General features: G+C 46.1%; 1 protein-coding gene across 1 annotated transcript in view; it reads right to left on the bottom strand.

Annotated features, from left to right (window-relative positions):
* LOC146064585 (claudin-19-like) overlaps positions 1-22,719 on the bottom strand; it is a 71,637-nt gene extending 48,918 nt beyond the window's left edge. Inside the window, exons 1-2 of the mRNA XM_083178267.1 lie at positions 22,621-22,719; positions 22,059-22,301 (exon numbers count right to left, since the gene is read on the bottom strand). Coding sequence (XP_083034393.1) covers positions 22,059-22,278 — 220 coding nt within the window. The 5' untranslated portion in view covers positions 22,279-22,301; positions 22,621-22,719. The remainder of the gene's footprint in view (positions 1-22,058; positions 22,302-22,620) is intronic.
* Between the last annotated feature and the right edge of the window lie 1,018 nt (positions 22,720-23,737).

The raw sequence follows: 23,737 nt of genomic DNA, 5'->3' as shown, positions 1-23,737 counted from the left end.
CATATGTTATGATTGGCAGCCACCAGTACTGGTTTTGCCTGTTACATTGCACATAACTAATATGAATTGATCCTGGTCCACCAACCCAAGACACCCCTGTAAGTGTCCTGAGGCACCCCAGGGTGCCTAGGCACACAGTTTGGGAACCACTGCCTTGCAAATGATAAAGAGGGCAGTGTCACAAGGAAAACGAGATTGGGACCTGCTCCTACCTTACTTGATGTTTGCGTTCAGAGAGGCAACCCAATTGTCTACAACAGGCATGTCCAAACTATGGCCCTCCAAATGTTGTGAAACTACATATCCCAGCATTCTTTGCCAGAGTTTTGCTATTAGGGAATGCTAAAACTGTGGCAAGGCATGTTGGAATATGTAGTTTCACAACAGCTGGAGGGCCATAGTTTGGCCATGCCTGGTCTACAGGGTTTAGTCTCTTTGATCTCCTTATTTATTTAGCACCTTCTAGAAGATGATAGTATCATATTGGTTGGCCATTGCAACATATCATGTGAAACAGAACGCCCATCTCAGTAAATTTCCACCATATATGAATTACATGTGAATTACTGTGGATGCACAGATTCTGTGTCTGGCTACCTGTATAATGCATGTGTGATCCTTATTAAATGGGCGATCTGGCAGCCCCAGTTCATCCCATTCCTCCCAAATCCTCTGCCTACCTATCCGGTATCTAGTGTCTGCTTACAACTCACCAAATGTTCAACCTTTCATTTTTCCCTCTGCCTTCCAACATGACCTCAAAAAACAAATCTCAAGATTCGATCTCTCTGTCAACCTACTGTTCAGTCTCTTCCCTTCACCTCTATAATTTTTGGGTGGGATGCATTAAATGGAAAATGCATTACCCATATGTACTAAGCCTGGCAATGCTGGCCGTTGTTATGGAGAGTAATACCAGGCTTTACCCTACAGGAGCCTATGGGCTTCTTTCTGATTTGTGCTCTGAAAGGTATCCAATCAGATCCCTGCAAGCAAACCCCCCCCCCCCCCCCCCCCCGGCATCACTCTGCGCATGGGCTGACAGACTCCTGGTTAGATCCAGAAGAATGGCTGGCGCTGATCCGAAAGGACAGATCTTATCAGGTAAATTGCTCTTTGTTGGTATATATGTGATTTAGTATAGTTGGGGTAAGTGGCGTGATGTACCACAAATGCTTAGTACATCTCTCCCCTTGACGGGCTTGTCTGTACCGACCTGTCCACCCTTCTCTCAGCTAACTCCTTCGCATCTAGCTTTTGCTATCTCTATTCCACTGAAACTGCCCTAACCCTAGTCACCAATGAACTTGCTGCTAAATCCCTTGGTCACTTTTTGGTCCTCATCCTGTGACACAACTGACCGGCGCTTCTTTGCATTCTTCACTCACTCGGTCCCAGCAACATGGTACTTTCTTGGTATTCATCCTCTGTCTCCAACCAATCCTTCCCCATCACAACATCCACCCCCTATTCCCTCTCTCTCCTGCTCCTCATAGGGTTCCCTCAAGGCTATGTCCTAGGTCCTCTTCTCTTTTTACTTTACACGTCTTCTTTCAGTCTTCAGTTCCATCTGAATATTGAGGAGATCCAAAACTACCTGTCGTCCTCTGATCTGTCCCCCTAAAGTTCTCATATTTCTAGCTTTCTATTAACTATCTTCTCTTTGATGTTTCAATACTTTCTCAAGCTTAATGAGTCCAAAACTGATATAATTGTTTTCCTTTCCATGTCTATACCCTTTACTTTGTAACTAGATCAATGAATTAGTTGCAATATTGTTTAGCTACTGATTACTTAAATATACAATGATGGCTATTTACCAGCAGAGCTCAAAGGTGCAATCCTGCACTAAAACCATAGTAACCTGACAGGCAGGAGCTTGCCTGTGTCTGACGTGATCAGTGTGGGTGTAGCCTTGTAATCTTGTGGCAGCATTTAATTCTAATGATATTAATGGTAATAAAAAGCCAGTAAAAGACATCTGCTTGTATTTTACCAGACTTTGAGATAACCAAATAATATCATAAAGCGCTAAAATATTTAATAACATGTATTTATTGCTATTATATATTTAGTAGCGAATCACAGATGATGGTCAATGCAGAGATTTAAACACACTGGGCTCAATGATCAGATCACCACAATTCTCCTCCCACCTGAACTTGTGATGTGGTCTGAAATCAAGAAACCGCACATCTTGGCCAACAGCAAAATCTTGTGTGGCTCAGCAATATAACTGTTTATACTGTGTCACAAAAATTTGAGTTTCGGTTCCCGGATTGGGAGCGGTTATCAAAGACGGGTTTAAGCTGGAGACTGGGTGGCTTGATAGGAATGCTGAGCTGATGTGAATCACAATGGATGACTCTAGTTTGTGCAAAGGAAATTGCAGATGGAAGAAAGCTCGTCCAAGAGAACAGTCATTACAAAGACCTGGAAACTGAAGAATACAATTGTAGAGTAGAACTTTTGGTATTCAGAATCAGCTGAAGCCCGAAGTAAAGTGGAAGCTGGATAGGTTTATTTCAGAACCAGCTGGAATGGGTTTGCTATAATTCAACTGGACTGGAACAGGACTTGCTCTGATACAGAGTGCTAGTTACGATAACTAAGGAGGTGAACTTTCAGTGGCAGATACAACAGAATTACTCAGAGAAGCACAGCAACTATGAACACAGCATGCACTATGGACAACATTGCACTGGCTGCTCAGGGAAGTCCCTTTATAGCAGTAGATAGTCAGGGATTGGTTGTTAAAGTCAGTTGCTGCATTCCTGGTTTGTCATTGGTTATGGTTATGGCTATGCCCAAGGACTACAAGACTCTTTGAATACCTGGGACAGGACACAGACCAGCAGGCAACGGGAACCTCCAGAAATAACTCTGGTATGTTACATTGTGCACTGTATCAAACTCACATTGGCTTCACTAAGTCCACTCAGACCTCAGATAAAAACAAAGTAGTGGGTAATTTGGGTACAATATTTTGTGTTGAAAAAGCAACAATTTACTCATGGATACACCACTCTTACAAAGGTCTGTACACATCTTTTAGCCTGGGTGGACGGTGAACTAAAATTTTCAATTCCCTTTCTTTTCATGAATCTCTGGAACTCAGCAGACATGAACTTCAGATCTGTTCTGGCAGCATGTTCCTGGCAAAGATAATCCTATCTGATTAGTGGGTTCCAGTTTTACACACCAGGCTATCCTGAGTCCAACAACTATCCTGCAAATTCAATGAGCATTCTCTGCCATGAGGAAGGTGGATATTCCCATCGTCCTAAACTGGAGGAGAGTTTTATTCCTCCATGCTACTGGAAGACTATTTATGTCAAGCTATCAATTTCATTATCCATTCCCAGCCACCACACCTAGCTTCTAACCATTCCTCATTTTAGCAGTTCACAAGTTGCCTTTATGCAATGATTTGCTTTGGAGTTTGGTTGGATAGTTCAACACATAACTTCCCGGCCATACTGCCAGTGTGACTTTACTGCCAGACAATCTGTGAGATATAGGATTTTCAAACATGAGCCGGCTCTTGAGAGTCAAGTCAAAATCTTTGTAAAGCCAGATCATTCCTTGCTTCTGTGACAATTACTTCATCGATCACTGAGAACTGATCAATTATCAGGTTGTGATAAACCTCCAAGGGGTCATTCTTATTGTCAGGAGAACATCAGCATTTTTATTTAACTTTCCTGAAATTCATGTGCTACTTATGAGGGGGTGTGGTACAGCCCACAGACAATGTCCAGGTAGACAGTCAAAAAGTTGTCAATAACAAAAGGTTGACATTGACAAAATGCCGGCACTTGAAAAGGTCAACATGAGTTTTTTTTTGTGTTAATGACACATCAGCACATGGGCCGCTAATTAGTATAACACTTTCCTCGCCATCCTTCGGGCCAGCTGCCTCATCACAATTTCCCATTTCCATTCGGCGTCCATGTGGGTGGTAAAGCCCAGCCCTGCTTTAGTACATCCCGCCCTGAGTGTTTTTGTTTTGCCGCACCCTGTATATTGTATTGATTGGTGTCCTTTCTAGCAATGTTATGTATAAATGGATTAGTTAAGTTAAAGCCAACTTTCAAGCATAACACATAAATACAAGATGAAATGTTCCATTAGCAGGTGCGCAACGGCTGCACGCGACCGTATGTGGAAAATACTCTTTTCTCTAATCTCTTAGAACAAACAGCGCAAAAAGCAATTAATGTTTGACAGAATATTGATGCTCAGTGGGACTGATCTAATCCCAGAGTAAACAGTCTCTGTCACAGTGTACGTTATCATAGCGTCACGTGACTACAGCCTGGAGATCGACCAAAGGTTCAGCGAATGGATTCATTATGCCATATTGAGCGCAGAAACAACGCACCCACCGATACCGCTCTTACTTCATTACGTCTACAACACAAACATATTGCCATGCCTCTATCTAGCGGTGTGATTCATAGGAGATATAAAGTGCACACTGGGCATCAATCGGAGTTAGTTATCTCATAGGTTGTCCAGGACCTTCTCATGACTGACACTTTCATTTACTCCAAATTCAAAATAATGAAAAAACAGTATTGACACATTGGGCCTTATTCTAGTTCACTCTTAGAGGCAAATTCCTTCTTATCTGGACAAAACCATGTGCACTGCAGGTGGGGCAGATGTAACTTGTGCAGAGAGAATTAGATTTGGGTGGGGTTTTACTTCAAAGTGAGATCTATATTGCAGTGTAAAAATAAAGCATCCAGTATTTACCTGCACAGAAACAAAATAACTCACCCAAATTGAATTCTCTCTGTACATTTTACAGCTGCCCCCCTGCAGTGCACATGGTTTTGTCCATCTGAGAAGGAATTTGCCTCTAAGAGTGAACTAGAATAAGGCCCACACTGAGAATTATTATTGTCAGGCAGTGTCTTGGCCTGGTCACATGCAGTACGTTGCAATTATCAATGTAGAATGATTTGTGACTAAGAGCCAGATTCCCTAAGCTTCAAAAGTGATAAAATGGAAAGTGATAAACAGCCAGCCAATCAGCTCCTGTCTGACATTTTTCAAACACAGTCTGTGACATGGCAGGTAGGAGCTGATTGGCTGGCTGTTTATCACTCTCCATTTTATCACTTTTGAAGCTTAGGGAATCTGGCCCTAAAACTCTAGTAGGCGTATTTGTTTTGCTAATTTAGCTTCATGGATTATATTATTGGAATAATCCTTCCCAAATTTTTTTTCACATTATTGTATATTTTACTTAAAAACAAGCACAATTGCTGACGTCACCTAGCCCCGCCCCCACGATAAGCAGCCGCATTAATTTGCGGGTCTGAGGATGGGAAGAGGGGCTAAATTAAGTGAAATTATGCGATTGCGTCATTTTAGCCCCGCCCCCTCCCGCGGACCCGTGAAAATTAGCATTTTATACAGCGGGGAAGGGGGGAGCAGGGGCTGTGGTCAAAATGCGGGAGACTAACCCACCTTCCTGGGGGGCCAGGAGGGGGACCCAATTTGCGGGATCCTTCCGGCCATTCCGGGAGGGTAGGCAAGTATGATTCATACAATCTACATTAGATTTGCACTATATAGTCATTGCTGCCCTGTCTATCTGGGTTTCGATTTGTGCTGTCACGGGAGCGTGCATCGGGATCGCAAGGTAAAAACCTGTGTGATCTGCATGCAATTTTGACTATATAGTCAAAATCTAATGTCAAATCTGTGTACACAGCATTAGAAAGTGCAGCACTGGTTCTATTATATTGGCGTATTTATTTATTATATGTTTAACCTTTTCCTGATCACTTATCTTATTTAAATGTTTGAGCCTATACTATAGACCAGCGGTTCTCAAACTATGGGTCCTGACCTTCTCAGCATTGGGTCATGACTCCACGCTCCCGCAACATCACCGGAAAAGCTGTTCATCTGCTGGTTATACCAGCAGATGAGCGGCTTTCAGGGCGGCTTTGCATAGCGCTGTGCTATGCAAAGCCGTCCTCCCCCCCTCCGTCGGCCCCGGGCAGTGGGAAAGCCGCTCAGCTTTCCCCACAGCGATGATGTCATCATCACTGTCCATACACGCTGGGCATAGTCGCCCAGTGTGTATGGACCTTTATAGAGTGGTAGATTTTGGACTACATTTGGAAACCCCCCTCTAAAAATCCTGCACTTGCCATTGTATTGGACTATGAAATGATGCTAGTTTCTATCCTGGGCTTCCATTGTTCCTCAGTTACCAGTTAATTAGTGATTGTGAATTATTAAGGAGGAGCTTTGACTTTAAAGTGTTCAAAGTCTGTTGAGCCAGATTAGTCATTGCTGCTCTGTGGCCACACCACATAGGAAACAACATTTAAAAGTACAGGTATCTCCTTTCCCAGGTGCATGAGCCTAGAGACACCGAGGTGATTTCCAAGCAGAAACTTCTATCTGCTCACCTCAGTTATTTATAGGTTCCCAGCATTCATTCTAAGTGGGCATGGCACATGCTTTATCTCATACAGTACAACTGTACAGTAATGCCACAATATCACTTTGCTCAAACCAACTGTCGCACCGAGAACAAGTATGGTGAATGTAGCCATTTCATTCTTTAAAAATATGGCAATAAAAATAAATAAAATACAGGGTACTTATGTAGTATCTGGGCTGCCGATTTAGAAATCGGATCGCATCGCATCGTATCGCATCGCATGCGACCAAATCGTATGCGATGCGATGGTCAAGATTTTTCCATAGGATTCAATGTTAAAATGGTGTGAGTCCATTTTAACATAGAATTCAATGGGAAAAAGGGGTCCTTTTCCTTTCTCCACTATCCAAGTGGGCATGGAGTTGGATATAAACCTGTGGCGAGCGTAGCGAGCCACCGAGCCCGTAGCGTGGCGAGCGTAGCGAGCCCCGCGAGGGGACACAGAATACTTTTTAAGAAATATGCGTCCCCTCGCGGGGCTCGCTTCGCTCGCCACGCTTCGGGCTCGGTGGCTCGCTGCGCTCGCCACGCTATATAAAATCAACTCTATGCCCACTTGGATAGTGGGGAAATGAACAGGACCTTCTTAACATTGAATCCTATGCAAAATCGCATCGAATCGCATCGCATCTGATTGTATGCATTAAGGTAAGGCATACAATCACAAAATCGGCAGCCCAGATACTACATAAGTACCAAATACAGCAGCCCCAATGTATTATACAGATGCAGGGGGCATAGTCTATTAGTGATGGGGTGCACTGTAGTGAATAATAGAGCAGTTTGCTTCCTAATTTAGGCAGGCTTACTTCCAGCCAATAATGACACCCGCATACACATTAATCCTTTATAATCACACAAATTCTTCCCCTCAGTGTCTCCTCTCTGCTGGCGCTGCAACTCCCAAAAGGTAACTTTGATTCATATATGGTGGGACTTCCCCAGGATTGCGGCCTTTTGGAGTTCAGTCATTCGACTTTCCTCTGTAATCCTGGGATTTCAAACGCCTGACAAACTTGATTTTTGGTTGAATTATGAACAAGGCAACACTAGTGCGATGTAGATTGCAGGGAATAGATGACAGACAGAAAGGCAAGAGACTTGGGAAGTATGGGAAGAAACCAGAAAGATACCAACTGAGGAAAGTCATGTAATCATGGTGGCAATAATGGAGGGAACATGGAAACTCCTCTGTGATTGTGCCTTGATCAGAAATAAGTGTATGGGTCATAGGGTCGACCCAATTAAGGTAGACAGTCAATAGGTTCACCACTAATGGTCGACAGGCCACAGGTCAACACGATAAAAAGATTGACATGGTATAGGTCGGAAAGGTCGACACAAGCAATAAGTTGTAATGGAAACTGTAGTGGACCTCAAAAAGGTCAACATGAGTTTCCCATGGTTTTGGGTGTCTATGTCAGCTTTTGTCAATATAGACATTGTAAAAGTGTACTGCATTCACTCACCATGCTTCCCTCTATGTCCACTTAGATAATTAAGTATGAAAAAACACCTGTTCTGGTGGAAATTTTTTGAAAAACTCATGTACACCTTTTGACCATTATGACATTTTTCATGTGTCGACCTATGACCTGTTGAACGAATAGTGGTTGACCTATTTATTGTAGACCTGCCGACTGCATCCCAGAAATAGTGAGGCAGCAATGCTTATCACTACACCAACACCTGAAGCCTTATCTAACTGTCACTTTGTTTTTTTCAACTGTTTATTGAAGGATTTTTGAAATAATACAACAGATAGACATTGGGAGGGGGAGGGAAGACAGAAGGAAAAAGGGGGGAATGGGTAATAGGCAGTATTACAATTGCTCATACAGTAGTGAAGAATATGTTGAGTCAGTCATAACATAATAACAAACAGATATCACATTGTAGTAAACTCATTGTAATACACTTTCGAGGAAGACTCAATACTGTACATGAATAGAGCATCAAAACCAAATGTCAGGGGTGGAGGGGCTTTATAATAAGCCAGCCAGGGGGACCATGTATCAGAGAAGGAGAGTGCATTGCTTTCCACTATTCTACACAGAAATTCCATATGGTATGTGTCCCAAATAGCCGCGATAACTGCAGCCACTGAGGGAGCTGTTTGGGATTTCCAGTCACGGGCTATTTTACACTTCATTGCATTAATAATATGCCAGATAAGTTTCATAGTTGGCTTTGTTATTTTTTGGAATATTTTGAGGGAATAAAGAAAAAATGAAGGAGTGAATGGAATGTCAACCTTCGTGACTTGTAATCTAACTCTCACTTTCTCAAGAATACCTTCTTCTTGGAAATCATCCACATCAAGTTGAATGCCCATTATTCTTTTTGTATGTTGACGACACCCTTTGTCATTGACAGGACCCAAATATGTCAAAGCTTTTTTTAACATTAACATTACGTTAACATTTCTTTTTTTAACTTCAATAAATTTTTATTGAAAAGGGTTTTGCATTACAGAATATACAAATATGGTAGTAGGGAGGACAATAACATGGGGTGGGGGGGGGGGTGGAGGGAAGCAAGGGATCAGGGGGGGGGGACTGACGGTCAAACAGTCAAACATGCACCTCGCTGCGCAGAGCGGGTGGATTAGTGTGAGCCATTATACATATAGGGTAGGTTCTCAGTGAGGACAGTAGGAGCTATACAAGTAGTATTGGTAACGTTCAGAGTTAAGCTCAATGGAGATAACACAAACAGTAAAACAAGGTAATAATAAGAATAATAATAAAAATAATAATAAAAAAAAAAAACAGCATCAAAACAATGAGGGGAGTTATATATCCCACGGGTTGGGCATAGGTGGGCCTCCTGATCTCACGGCTCCTCTGGTTCGTTGAGGCTAAATTGTCGGGGGTCTGAGGTAGTCGGGGGGGAAAGGAGTATGGATCCCTCCCCCTCTGTTATGTATGTATGCCAAGGTTGCCACCGTGGGGATACATAGGAAGCCGGGGGTGTGCTAAGGGAAGGGCCGGACTCCATCAGGAAGTGATGGTTTGTCTTCTTGATCACCTGTAGTAGGGATGGGGGGTCCGGTTGTTTCCAGTGTTGCACCAAGGTGGCGCGCGCGGCTATGAGGACGTGTCCTAGAACCAGCCTCTTCTCTTTAGGTATTTCTTGTGGGTAGACGTGGAGTAGGGCTAGGGAGGGGTCTGGGGCTACTTGGGTCTTAAGAATTGTGGAGATTAATTCGAATACTTCTGACCAGAATTTGAGGATTTGGGGGCAGGTCCAGAATATATGGAATATGTTCCCCGCTTGGCCACACAGTCTCCAGCATTTATTGGGGCAGGAAGGCCAGAAGGAGTGCAGTCGCTCTGGAGTCATATAAATTCTATTTATTAGTTTTATATGCATTTCTGTGTGGTTCAAGCAGCGGGACATGTCAAAAGATGTGGTGAAGATTTGTCGCCATTCATCTGGGGAGAAGGTTCTTCCTAGGTCGGCTTCCCACTTCAGGTGTGCTGGGGCTTTCACAAAGGAGTGGGGTGTTATTAGGATCTTGTACCAAAAAGAAATATCCCGTTTAGTGTAGGGGTTGAAGGGTCTGGAAAGGATATGATGGAGAGTGGGCTGTGGGCGGGGAAGCTTTGCGATGGAGGAGGTCCACCAGTGTGACACTTGGGAGTGGTGGAGATACTCTGATGCGGGTAGGTGGAAAGTGTGCTGTAGGTAGGTAAATGAGAGTGGAGCGTGTGAGTCAAGTATGTCCCCTAGGGTGTTAATGCCTCGGGCTTTCCATGAGTTGAGGTTAAGGTTCGGGATTAATTTAGCTACGGTCGAGATCGGGAGGGAGGGGAGATTATTTGTGGGGGAGTCTAAGGTGGCGAGGAGCCTATCCCAAGCGAGGAGGGAGGCCCTGGTGGACGGGAGAAGGGATGATAAGGTCGGCCTGAGTTGTCGGGGGATTCTGAAGAGGTCAGCTAGTGGGATGGTGGGGGAGAGGGATTGCTCGATGGAGACCCAGTTTGTCGGTGCGCCGGGTTCTGAGAAGCGTTTGATTGGGGCTAGGAGGGACGCCAACTGGTAGAGGCAGAGATCTGGGAGGTCGAGTCCCCCAAACGCTCTTGGGAGGTGGAGTCTGGTTCGAGCTATCTTGGGGGGTTTAGATGCCCAAATGTACTTTGACATAATGGTTGTGGCCGTCTTTAGGGCTTTCTCCGGAAATTTATAGGGGATGGTCCTGAACAGATACATTAATTTTGGTAGAAGGGACATTTTGAAGGCCGCCATTCGACCCATCCAAGAGATGTCGAATGCGGACCAGGAGTTGGAGATGGTGGTCAGGGTGTCTAATAGGGGGGTAAGGTTAGCGTCGAAAACTTTGGTAGTGGTGGAGGGAATATTAATCCCTAGGTATTTTATGGAGTTCCTTTGCCAGTTGTATTGGTGTGACGTTTGTAATTGGTGGATGTGGGGGGAGAGGTTGATGGGGAGTGCGTCGGTCTTGGTCGTGTTGAGTTTGTAGTACGAGGCCCTGCTGTATGAGTCTAAGATGCAATGGAGGTGGGGCAGTGTGGTGATGGGGTCGGTTATAAACAATAGTACATCATCTGCGAAGAGGCTAATTTTATGTCGATCAGGGCCTTTCTGAAGGCCCTCTATTTTGGTGTTGTTCCGTATGGTGATGGCCAGGGGTTCTATTGAGAGGACAAATATGAGTGGGGAGAGGGGGCATCCCTGTCTGGTACCGTTTGTGATTAGAAAGGGATCAGAGAGAAATCCGTTGCTAAGCACCCGGGCTGAGGGCGAGCTATATAGAGTCAGCATGGACTGAAGGATATGGCCTGAGAAGCCGAAGCGGCGCAGGACCTCCCGCATATAGTGCCAGTTCAGTCTGTCGAACGCTTTTTCTGCGTCAAGGGACAATAGAAGGAGGTCCTGCTCGCTGGTTAGGGAGTCGAGTAAGTCGAATACCCGCCTGGTGTTATCGGAGGCCTGTCTGCCCGGTACAAACCCGGTTTGATCCGGGTGGATCAAGAGCGGTAGAACTTGGTTGATGCGCATAGCCATCAGCTTGGCGAACAGTTTGATGTCGCAATTTAATAGGGCTATGGGTCTGTAGTTCTGGCAGAGGGAGGCGTCTTTCCCAGGTTTGGGAATCGTGACTATGCGTGCTTCCAGAAGTTCTGGGGGGGCCGACCCGAGGGAGGAGAGTTCGTTGAATAGGTTTGTCAGTGTTGGTGTCAGTAAGTCCTTGTATGTTATGTAGAAGTCGGTAATGAATCCGTCTGGGCCGGGGGCTTTATTCCGTGGGAGGGATTTTATGGCTGTCTGGATTTCCGTTTGGGACCAAGGGGCATTAAGGGCGTCTAACTGCTCAGGGGTGATAGAAGGGATAGAGATTTTGTCTAAGAATGTCGATATCGTTTCAGCAGAAGGTTGGGGGGTGGAGGGGTCGGAGGACAAGTTGTAGAGTTTGGAGTAGTATTGGGCAAAATGATTAGCTATGTCCTTAGGGTTGGTGATTTTAGTGTTCTCTGGTGTGGTAAGATGTTTAATTTTATTCCTAGCTTGTTGGGCCCTCAACTTTCTGGCTAGCATTCTACCTGCTCTGTTGCTGAACAGATAGAATTTATGGCGCAATCTGTTCAGTGCCAGTTGTGTGCGGGCTAGGAGGTGTTTTTGGATCTGACTACGAATGTTAGAGATCTCCTTTTTGAGGTCTCTGGATGGGGATGTTTTGTTTTGCGCCTCTAGTTCCTTCAGTCTGGTCTCTAGCTCCTGTTGGATCTGAGCTGAGCGTCGTTTCAGGGCAGTTCCTGCTTGGATTGCTGCCCCCCTGGTAACTGCTTTTAAGGCACACCAGTGGTTTATGGTGGAGGTGTCTAGGGGGGAATTGGTTGAGAGGTAGTTGTCGATGGCGGTTAGAATAGAGAGTCTGGAAGCGGGGTCTTTGAGAAGATGGGGGAAGAGTCTCCATGGCCTCGGGGGGTTTTTAGAGGAGCGGACATTCCATTGGCAAGTAACCGGGGCGTGGTCTGACCAGGTAATGGGTAAGATGTCTATGTCTTTCACGTGTTGCAGGGTCCACTTATCACAAATTATATAATCTATCCTGGAATATGAGTTATGGACTGGCGAGAAAAAGGTATATTCGCGGCCAGAGGGGTATTTGGATCTCCATATATCGTATAGATCGAACTCCAGGAGGAGATTACGGAAGGCAAGGGATGGGCCGGATTCGCGCGTGGAGCTAGAGGGGGGGGGGCGGGATTTATCTAATTTTGGGTCGAGAGCTAAGTTGAAGTCGCCCAGGGTTATCAGGGGGCCTTTCCTGATTCTCTGAGTTAAGAGGAGGAGTTTGCGCAGGAAAGAGACTTGGTTGGAATTGGGGGCGTACAGGCAGACTATGGTGACCAGCGTGTCATCCAGTAGACCTGTTAGGATGATATATCTGCCACTCTTATCCTGCACCTGGGTTTGTAGGGTGAAGGAAACGTGCTTGCTGAACAGGATGGCCACTCCGTTCCGTTTAGTTGGGCCGTTAGCGTAATATGCTGTGGGGTAGTTTGCGTCTCTAAGTAGTGGGGGGTTCGAAGAGTTAAAGTGGGTCTCCTGGACAGCAACCACGTCTGCCCTTTGTTTGTGGAAAAAAGATAAGGCCAAACGTCTCTTGGTGGGGGAGTTCAACCCCTTCACGTTTAGGGACATAAAGTTAGGCATAGCAGCTTAAGGGGGGTTGCGATAGGGACTGTTGTTAGGTGGTTGAGAGGGTTCGTCTCTAGGAGGGAATTCTAGACCGTCCATTGGAGGTAGGGGGGGGAGAACGGGAGTTTGAAAAAGGTGAGCATGTGGAGGAGAGGCAAGAAGGGCTTGGGGAGGGGGGGGGGCAGGGGGGGAGAAAGGTCCGGTAGATTGGACCTGCATGACTACTGCAGAGGAGAGTGGGGAGAACGGAGGGGGGTGCAGTAGTATGGGTAACATCGGGGTGGTGGCTTGGGTCGCGCAACGGGCAGCCGCCACTCACATGTAAACCTAGTGTGAACGATAAAGAGGAGATATAACACTGTAACCTGGTCAGCAACTAGACCTACAGTTTAAACCTAAATACGGGGTCCAACAAGGAGGGACCTAGCATTTGTATCTTAGCAAAACGTAACCAAACAATTCAAAACAGAACAACCGGGTTGATGTGCATCCTGTGAATGAAGAAAGTCAACATGGTTAGATACTTAACAGTCAAGTCCCGGCCCGGTGGCGAGGACCACAGGGATGCAGGCAACCGGTTCACCCATGGAGAATACGGGGTATACATATCAGGGGGGTTCAGGTGGTGGACCAGTCTTGTTGCGGTGGATTCTGACGTCTTGGTTCCTTGGGGCTGGTGACTGTGATATCCCAGTCCATTAGGAGTCTAACCCCGGCGTCTAGGGATGAGATCACGTAGGTGGAGTCTTCGTGGTAGACTAGCAGCTTAACTGGGAATCCCCACCGGTACCGTATGTCGTGGTTTCGAAGTGCAATTGTGATGGGGGCAAGTGCTCTCCTGTTGGCTATCGTCGCGGGAGAGAGGTCCTGGAAGATCTGCAGGCCGCCCAGGTTATCTGCATTCTTGGACTCTCTGGTTGCCCTCAGGATCTGCTCTTTTATGGGGAAGAAGTGCACTCGGAGGAGTGTGTCTCTCGGGAGATCCGAGGAGACCGTTTTGGGGCGAGGGAGGCGGTGTATGCGGTCAATCAGCAAGTCTTTAGGGTCTGCGGAGGGGAGGAGTTTGCGGAACAGGGTAGTGGCGAAGTCTTCAAGTTCTGAGTTGGCTACTGAGTCGGGGATGCCTCTAATTTTTATATTATTGCGACGGGACCTGTCCTCCAGGTCCGCCATCTTGGTCTTGAACTGTTCGAGGTCTTTCTGTTGACTGTCGTAGGAGGCAATCAGGTCGTTGTGTGACTCTACTAGTTCATCCAGTCTGCGTTCAAGTTGGTCTGTCCTATCCCCTATGGCTACCAGCTCCGTCTTCACTTCTCGGATTGCGGACTTCAGGTCTTTGGTCAGCTCTGCTTGAAATGCCGAGAAGACTTGACAGAGGGATCTCATTGTCACAGGAGCGTCTGAGTCAAAGTCTACTCCACCCATCCCAGGAGTTGCGGTTGGGTCTTTCGGTACTTCCCTGGCGTGGGGGGACAGAGCGGGAGGGTTCCCCTGGGCTGGGGGTGATGGGGAGATTTTCTTGTGGGGCAGTTGGATTTTGGAGGGGACTATTTGTTTGCCCCTTTTGGCGGGCATGGTGATGTCTGAGAGCACTTGCTAGGATAGTAGGCTGCTATGGATAGATGGTGGTGGTACCGGGGGGGGGGAGGAGATTATAGCTGGTTACTGAGTCATGGTATCCTCAGGGCCATTCTGTTGATGAGTGGCAGCCAATGTATTGTAGGTTCACATCTGGGCCTGTGGCTGAGATGTTAGAATAGAATCAGGAGGCTCTTCCTGGAGTTAGGAGTGCTGGGTGACGTGGGCTGTAGGTGGAGAGGGGGGGATGGGGAGTCCCCCAGTTAGGAGGCTGTAAGTTTGTGCAGCAGGGAGGGGGTTCTGGGGTTTGCAGAACAAGTAGTTGCTGGTGAGGAGATTCAGCTGGGGGGCAGGGTGCTGGGGGGGTTTTGTCCCGGTCTGGAGTGTACAGGTTCCCCTCGGGGGGGATAGGGGTCCCCTCTATGATATATGGCTGTACAGTGGGGCAGTCCCTGGTTGTCTGGGAGGTCCAGGCTGCTGGGGTGAGCCCAGCTGGTACTCACTGTTGTGGCGGAGGGTGCTGCTGGAGCTAGTGCAGGGGTTCTCCCCTGTGCTGCGCTGGGCAAGATGGCGGCGCCTCCGGCCTTGAGCTGGCTGCCGCCGTCTGTGTGCTGAGAGCGGGTCTGGTCGGGGGTCCAGGGTCTCCCCGGGCTGTCCGTGGGTCTAGGCGGGCTGTCACCCGTGGATGGGTGTTGTTTCTCGGCCGCCGCGGACGCTCCAGAGGTGCGCGCCCGCGTCTGGTCCGAAATCGAGGTCCCGGCTCCGGCCTCTCGCCTAGGCCGCAACCTGCAGAAGCGCTTAAAAGCGCTTCCCGGCTCCGCGGACGGGGCAGCAGGTGACCGGAGCACTGGGGGGGATCAGAGGAGAGTCTGGGTCCGGTACTGGGGTGCTGTGACCGGCGTGGGAGACGTCCAGGCCGGCGATGGAGCAGGAGCTCAGTGCTTATGCGGCCGTTCTCGATGGCTGCCAAGCCACGCCCCCAACATTTCTAAACAATACATTAAACCATCATTCATTATGGTGTTGATGATGATGCCTGGAATCTCTAGGGTGTAGGGGCACATCAGGCTACACTGAATTTGTATCTTGATTCCATTTCTGAGGCACACATATGACATGTTATGTTTTAAACACAAATCTATTCAAGGAGAATGGGGGGAGATGCTGCACCTGTGCATAACCACCATGGCCGGAGTAAGGAGCAGGAGCAGGAGGGGGAGGAGCTGTGACCAGTGCTGTATGGGTGTGGCCAGTGTTGTGTAGGTTTGGCCAGAGCTACAGTACATGGGCATGTACTACACCCTACACCATCATCCCCACCAGTGGCGTAAGTTCGTCCCAGTTGCCCGGAGGTAAGATAAATATTGGTGCCCCCCCATATAGCTCAATCAGTAAGGTGTCTGTCTCCAGTTAGACAGGCCATGGGTTCTAATACAGGGTGGGACACTTGCAAAAATGAATTAGGATGGGGAAACAGCCACAGAAGCGATATCAACAGCTTTTAATTAACTGATTCAAACTTGCAGGGTAGGAGAGGTTTCCCCTTTGGGAGCAGGAGCCTGGCGGCAGATGACTCCATTGCCTCCCAGAGTTACGCCTCTGATCCCCACCTTCTCCTTAAATACATAAAAATGCATTATTTTGAGGGAAAATTAGAAAAACAATTTTAATCATTATGATTTGTGGTTGAGTGTGGCCAGGAAGGCATGCCACCGTGACGATGGGACTATTTTTATTTGGATGAATGGAGCCCTATTGTTAATCTGGCCCCGACTCCCACTGTGTAACGTAGTTGTTTCACTTTAATGCAGTAAAAATGTTATTTACCTGAGTGGTAAGTCTTTTGGTGTCTCTCTGGCTTGTGTGCCGTTATAACACAAAGTATAAAGCTAAGCTTCACCAGTAATGACTATGACAAACAGGCTTCTTGCTCTGTGTTAAATTATCATGTCCTTGCATACCTACTAATGAGTTTCAAATTCACCATTATTTTTTTTCTTACTCAATACTTTTAGCTTTTACAATGTTAATGCAAACATCATTTATCTATTCCCCATATATTCCCATGTTTCAATTTCTCCCATCACAGTTTTATCTGTGTGATTCCCGTGGGTCTCAGACTGTTTAAAAACAATTTCTATTCATCAGTTGGAGGAAACGTGCAATTTAAAATCCTTATTTGCAGATGTTTTCTGCATTCCCTGCTCCCCCCGAGATACATTTAGCAGAAAGAAACAGTAAATCTGTAATATTAAATTAATTTTTGCTACCTAGATTTGAGCCTGACATATTTAAGATGCTTGTAATATATTCATAGTTTTAAAAAACATATTTTATGCAAGTTTCAAAACATATGCTATACAATATACAGTATTTTATCTTTATAATGTGTAAAAGTTCAAATTAAAACTAAAGATTCTATGGTAGAATCTAAAGCACTCACAATTTAAAACATTTAGCAACTTTTAAACATTTGTCTTTGTTAGTTTTCCTTCCTGACAAGATAATCAAGTCAATTATTACTGAGTGTTGCTCAAATGTAAAATAAAGTAGAAGTAAAAGGATAAATTTAGAAATACAGCTTCCGTCCTAGCTGGATGCCCTCTCTAGAAAGGGTGCCGGATGACCTGCCGACAGTTGGGATTCCGACAGTACTCCGATGTCGGAATCCCGACTGTTAAACTGCCGACAGTCAGGATCCCGACTTACAGGGGCTAGTCTCCCTCTTGGGGGTCCACAACCCCCATAGAGGGAGAATAGAACCTGTGGCGAGTGAAGCGAGCCACCGAGCCCGAATCGCGGCGAGCGAAGTGAGCCCGCAAGGGGCTTCCTTGCACTCGCCCCCCTGTCGGGACACCGGCAGTCGGATTCCGATGTCGGGATACTGACCATCGGAATCCCCACTGTCGGGCACTTATGACACACCACTCTACAAAATTGTCCAGTGTTACGTACAGCTGAGGTTCTGGCCATACAGTTACCGTAAATGACATTTTCAGTGTTTATGCATTAACTATGTGATTAGTACATTTGCACACAACATTGATTTTCTGTATATCTCTGTATGTTGTGAGGCAAATCTGCAATGCTGGCGGCCAGGGCTTCCACTAGTAATTTTGGGGCCCTGGACTGACCCTCAGTCCGGGCCCCCCCCCTCCGGCTCCGCACCCGCAAAACAACACACCCCCCCATTCCCTCCGCTCCCACAACACACCACCACCACCACCACCACCACCCTGCTCCGCTCCCGCAACACAAATGATGCCAGGGTAGGCGCACTGGTAATAATGATGGAACTGGGGCCATTTTCCTGGAGACATGGACAGGTGCAGCAGTCACTGTTTTGGGGGAGAAGGGTCACCCAGAGATTGTACACAGGCACAGGACACCTATTTATGTTCTGCAGGTGCAACAGCAGCTTCTGTGGCACCCTTACACCTTTGGATACAATGCCCCTCCATCGAAGAGGTGGTATTCCTCCACCCTCGCATGACTCGCCATGGTTCGGGCACGGTGCACACTATTATATTCTCCCACCAGGCCGTAGTGGATGGTAGGGTATAAAATACCGCCTGTCGGCACAAGTCGGCTCGAAAATACATGAAAAACTCATGTCAACCTTTTGACTGTTGACCTTCCCATTGTCGACATAATGCTTGTATTGACCTTCCGACACTGTCGATCTTAGCCATGTCGACCAATGTCAGATGTTGACATAAGCCCTGACGACCTTCAGAGGTCAACTCAATGTATGTTGACCTTCATAGGAATGGGATACAGTCATTAGGACGATCCTATTTAGGTAGAGAGGAGTTAGGTCGACACCTGAAATAGGTTGACATGGTTAAGGTCGACAGGGTCAGAATGTTGATACAAGCATTAAGTTGACAATGGGAAGGTTGACAGTCAAAAGGTCAACATGAGTTTTTCCCCTGTAGGTACAATGCCCCTCCATCGGAGAGGTGGTAGTCGTCCACCCTGAGGTATTTTTCCCACAACCCCAAATCGTCTTACTGTTGCAGATGTAAAGTGGGGACACCGTCTTCTTTTATCCCCAGATTGTGAGGCGAGATGTGATGTCAGAGCTCATCGCACACATCACAATGCATCTCTGTTATTAAGGCACTGAGGCACAGCTGTCTGCTTCTCCACCATATCAGTGACTGTAGCTCAATATGTGCTTGTACCATTGGGACGTAAAAATTAGACTTTGTATAAGTGATATTAAGACATTTTTTAAGTGTTTTGGGTGCCCCCTAACAATGATTTCCTTAGGCAAACTGCTAGTATAAGCAGGGCCGGCTCTACTATTAGGCAGCTGCCTACAGTGCCCGGGAAGGCGCCACCAAGTCTGCCTATCAAAAAATTAAGGATGTCTATAAGGATCCTTGTTGTACTTAATGCAGGTGGCGGCTGTGGAACTTCTAAGATCTCACCCCTATACCTTGCCTTGAGGCATACTTCCCTACTTGCTGCCCCCTCCTCCTTGTACTCTGTTGTGGGTGGCAAAGGGGAGGGTGTGGGGGGCCTCCAGGGAAAGCAGGGCACTTGCACACCTCACCAGGGGGCTGGGAGGACCTCACAATTGTTTAGCCTACCTGCCATTCTGGAATGTTAGGCAGGTATGCCTTAAGGCAGGGGTGGGGAACCTCAGGCACGGGGGCCATATGTGGCCCCCGTAGCCGGTCTGAGTGGCCCGACCACCCGCCCGGCGGCTTTGCCGGGAGTCAAGTGCAGGAGAATTCTCGCGAGAGGTCGGTAGTTCTGGCGAGATTCCTCATAATCAACAGCAGCCGGAGACCTATGTAAGGCCTATTCAGCGGTAGCCGCCAGCGCGTGGGGTGGCTGCAGGAAAATTTGTAAGAGATGGCCCCCGAAGGATTTTTTCCCCATACAAATGGCCCTTGGAACAAAAATGTTCCCCACCCCTGCCTTAAGGGGTTGGAAAGTGGGTATTGGTGGCATATGGGGGGGGGGGCACTTGTTAGAAGTTTTGCCTAGGGTGCCAATAAACCTTAAACCTTACACCGGCCCTGAGTATAAGCCAATGAAGCAGCTAGCTTCTGGAATCATTGGCACATTGTGGGCACGTGACACTGACTGACAATGAAGCATCTGCTCTATGCAGCATCCCCTCCCCCCATGCGCCATCCTTGCACCGTCCGTCTGTCCATCCCTCCCTCCTCTTTGATGCCGGCATCTGCTGGGTTCCCGCGGCTGTCAATATCGAGTCGATATAGACGGCCCCGCATCGAACCGTGTGTATGCCTCTATAGGCTTTTAGAAAAGTACCAATAGGTAATGATACAGTCACCCTTTCTCTCTATTTACTTGAAAGGTTCATGAAAACAAATGTAATATTGTATCTGGGTGCCAGCTATTAGCTTTCTATATTCATGGCCTAGAACGTAATTTTTTTTTCTTTTCTGTGATCGGAAGATTTGATACATGAAGCTCAGAATAATATTCAATAAAGGTTCTGTTTTAAAATAATATTAATACTAATATGAAACAGTAGTTTTTTCCATAAAAGCCTTATAATTCTAATTCCAAATATTGGGCCCAATTCAGACCGGATTGCACAGCTGGGAATTTGCATGACGAACGATTAACGATACACTACTCATGGTTATGGTTAATGCGTCATCCTGCGACGAAAACTTTTTCTATACGCACGCCATTTGCCAGGCTGTTGACAGGAAGTTTGAGTCTAGGGGTGGATACCGTCCCTTAGTAGGAGTGCTAAGAAAAATGCAGGTGTGTCACGGAAACCGCTGCGAGTTTCCGGGGAAATGCTAGGCATGTCCGAGCATTTAAGGCGAGGGTGTGTGACGTCCGTCGTTTTTCCATTGTACCGCCAAGTACTGTAAGTCCAGGACCCAGATAAAACTCATTAGATGGTGAGCCTGGTACGAGGGGTATTGGACATATTCGCATGGCTGCGAATAGACGTGTAGCCGTACATATCCAGTCACACAGCGATCACATTAACTCAGTGCTAATTAGCGACTGTGCGATCGGGTATGAATCGGGCCCATTGTTGTAGCAAATACAGCTGTAGCACTGGGTATGGGTCATAGGGCCTGGCTACCCATATCAGGTCGACATGCATTGGGTCGACCACTGAAGGTCAACATGGCTTAGGTCGACACATGGAATAGATCGACATGGCTAAGACATGGGTTTTTCATCTTTTGTCGACCTGGACATCGTCAATGTGTAGCGTCCCCTCGCATTGCTCATGCCACGTCCTAGTGGATGGTAGGGTATGAAATACCGCCTTTCGGCACCCAAAAAAAAAGTGAGAAACCCATGTTGACCTTTTGACCTTCAGTCATGTCGACATTCCTGCATGTCGACCTTCAGTCATGTCAACCTTCATGCATGTCGACCTAGTGGTGTTGACCTAAAGCTTGTCGACCTAGTTGTTGTCTATCCAATGATCCATACCCTTTAGGTTGACACATATGCATTGGGTCAACTATTGACGTGCATTGGGTCAACTATTGAATGCCGATGTGGTTTAGGTCGACACATTCAATAGGTCGACAGGGTTGGAAGGTCGACACAAGCATTGACAATAGCTTTGTCGACAGTAAAAAAGTCAACATGGGTTTCCAACTTTTTTTTGAGCTGACATGTGCCAACAGTATAAAGGTCGACATGGTTGTTTTTCACCTTTTTTTACCCAAATGTCAACACAGTCAACATGGACACTGAAACGTAGCACAGCGTCCCCTCGCATGGCTCGCTGCGCTCTGCACTATTTATTTTCCCTTCACACCCTAATGGACGGTAGGGTATGAAATATCACCTGTCGGCACAAGTCGGCTCAAAAAAACCCTGAAAAACCCCATGTCGACCTTTTGACTGTCAACCTTCCTGCATGTCAACCATCAGTCATGTAGACCTTCATGCATGTTGACCTAGTGGTGTCGACCTAATGCTGCTAGACCTATTGACCGTATCCCAACCTAAAGACCACATATCGTAGCACTGGATCTAATAAACACTGGTTGCCAACAACAGTAATATAATAGTAATGTGTGGGAAGCTAAACTCCGTTAGCTGTGAAGCCCACATTTCCAATATCTGATCCCCATAATCTCTATGCTGATACTGGGTATTTAAAACATTTTCATGTTAAGTTTTAAAAAAAATCACATAAAAAATAAATAGCCACTAAAAATGTTGGGTTTATAACCTTGATATATACTACAACTAGCATACTAGCATGTACTAGCATACATAAATAGCATAAATGAAAATATATATGTTGCATACAATACCATGATTTACATATTACTATAATGTTAGAAACAACAGATACAACACTTACTGGCCAGACTGAAGATAGACGAAAACCTCTTACATTGCACAGATCCCACCGAGGTGCCCACACAATTCATCCACAGCCCTTCAAATATCGAGGCAGAGGTGATGATAGAACTAGTGCTGCTGGAAGTTTTCCATTTACTGGAGACAGTGGACACAATGGTGCAAATAGTTCCAACCACGGCAAGGACCAAGGCACAGACTTGGAAAGGCGACTTACTCATGATTAACACGTTCACCCTGGAGCCTAGACCAACACACGGAGAAATGACAGAGACATTATCCAATAATACGCTCAATGTATGATCACACAGAAACCGAATATTCCTAACAAATTCCTTATTTTCCCCCAAGATAAACTGTAGAACCCATATTTATGTATTTGGAATCTAGAATGCCTGTGGATGTATTTAAAATGCAGAATGTAAAATGGCGAGAGAAGAAAATTGCTTCAGCATTATACAAATAGAGGTGGCTACATAGTTATGTATTGGTAGTGGCCATAATATACTTAAAAAGTTGTTCTCATGGTAGTAGAACAGGTCATGTGTGAAATGTAAGCTCACCTCCTCAGTTCCACTTGTATCCTAGAACTCCTTCTCTATGGACGCACCAGGACTTTGCTACCGTCCAAGAGAAATTCTGCTGTACAAACTCTGGTCACAATTGGTTTTGCATAAGAACATCGTCCAGGGTTAAACATCAAAGACCTCAATGTCAGTTTACTTTACTGTTTCACTGCACATACCAACTAGAAAAACATATACGGAGGCCTATGTCGCAAAATACCATTTCGTTTATCTCATTCTCCGTATGTCCTCCTAACCTCTTCCTCTGCATGGTTTATAGAACATATACATTTGTCTCTACTTACTTGGGTTCTGAACCATGTTTATATGTTCTACATCATGGGCTAATGAGGGAAGACATTATTTTAGTATAATCTCAGTAGATGACCATTATTTTCAAACTGTTCCATGGAATGTTTACTTTGGGACACAAAACGTAGCGTGTGTTGCTTAAAGAATGTATCTTTTAAGTGTTGCCAGTCATATATCAACCACACCAATGAATTGGTTAAAGTTCCCGCTGCTTAGGGTGGATCCAGGCGATCAGGGCAATTCCTCTCTACCCACCAGTAACACTTCTATCCTGCTCAGATGCAGCAGTCCCCTTCTAAGCCCATCACACGCTGCTGTGTGCTGCGCTGGGACAAGCCAGGGGTGAATTCCCTCATTGGCAAAGTGATCTTAAAATTGTCTAGCAGGATCCCTAAGTTGTCCTGTGCTAGGGCAGGCATAGACATGGCCAGGAGCTCCTTAAAACTCATTGTGTATGATAAATGGTGCTTCAGCCAATCAGCTCCTCACTATTATTTTTCACACAAAAGTTTGGATTTTGATTGGTTGGAGCACCATTTATTGTAAACCAGTTTAAAATTGCTAAAACTCAATCTCAATTTCTCTCCAGGCTTTGATATAAAGGAACATTAAGTATATGCCTCATACATGGAAAAAAGAAAGAAAATGTAATATCTAAAAGTTATGATGGATTCCTGATGGTTGTGCAAAGTTAAACAACTCTTAACACAGAATGTCGCCACATTCAAAGTTAACCAAAATGCACAATAGTAAAGGGAATGGATTAATGTGCCATATTTCAGTGCAGCCCTGGTGTGTATGT

This window comes from Crinia signifera, chromosome 3 (genome assembly GCF_055691185.1).
Source record: "Crinia signifera chromosome 3, ASM5569118v1, whole genome shotgun sequence".
NCBI lineage: Eukaryota > Metazoa > Chordata > Amphibia > Anura > Myobatrachidae > Crinia > Crinia signifera.
Note: the sequence above shows the minus strand (reverse complement) of the source record. Positions and strands in the feature narration are given on the sequence as shown.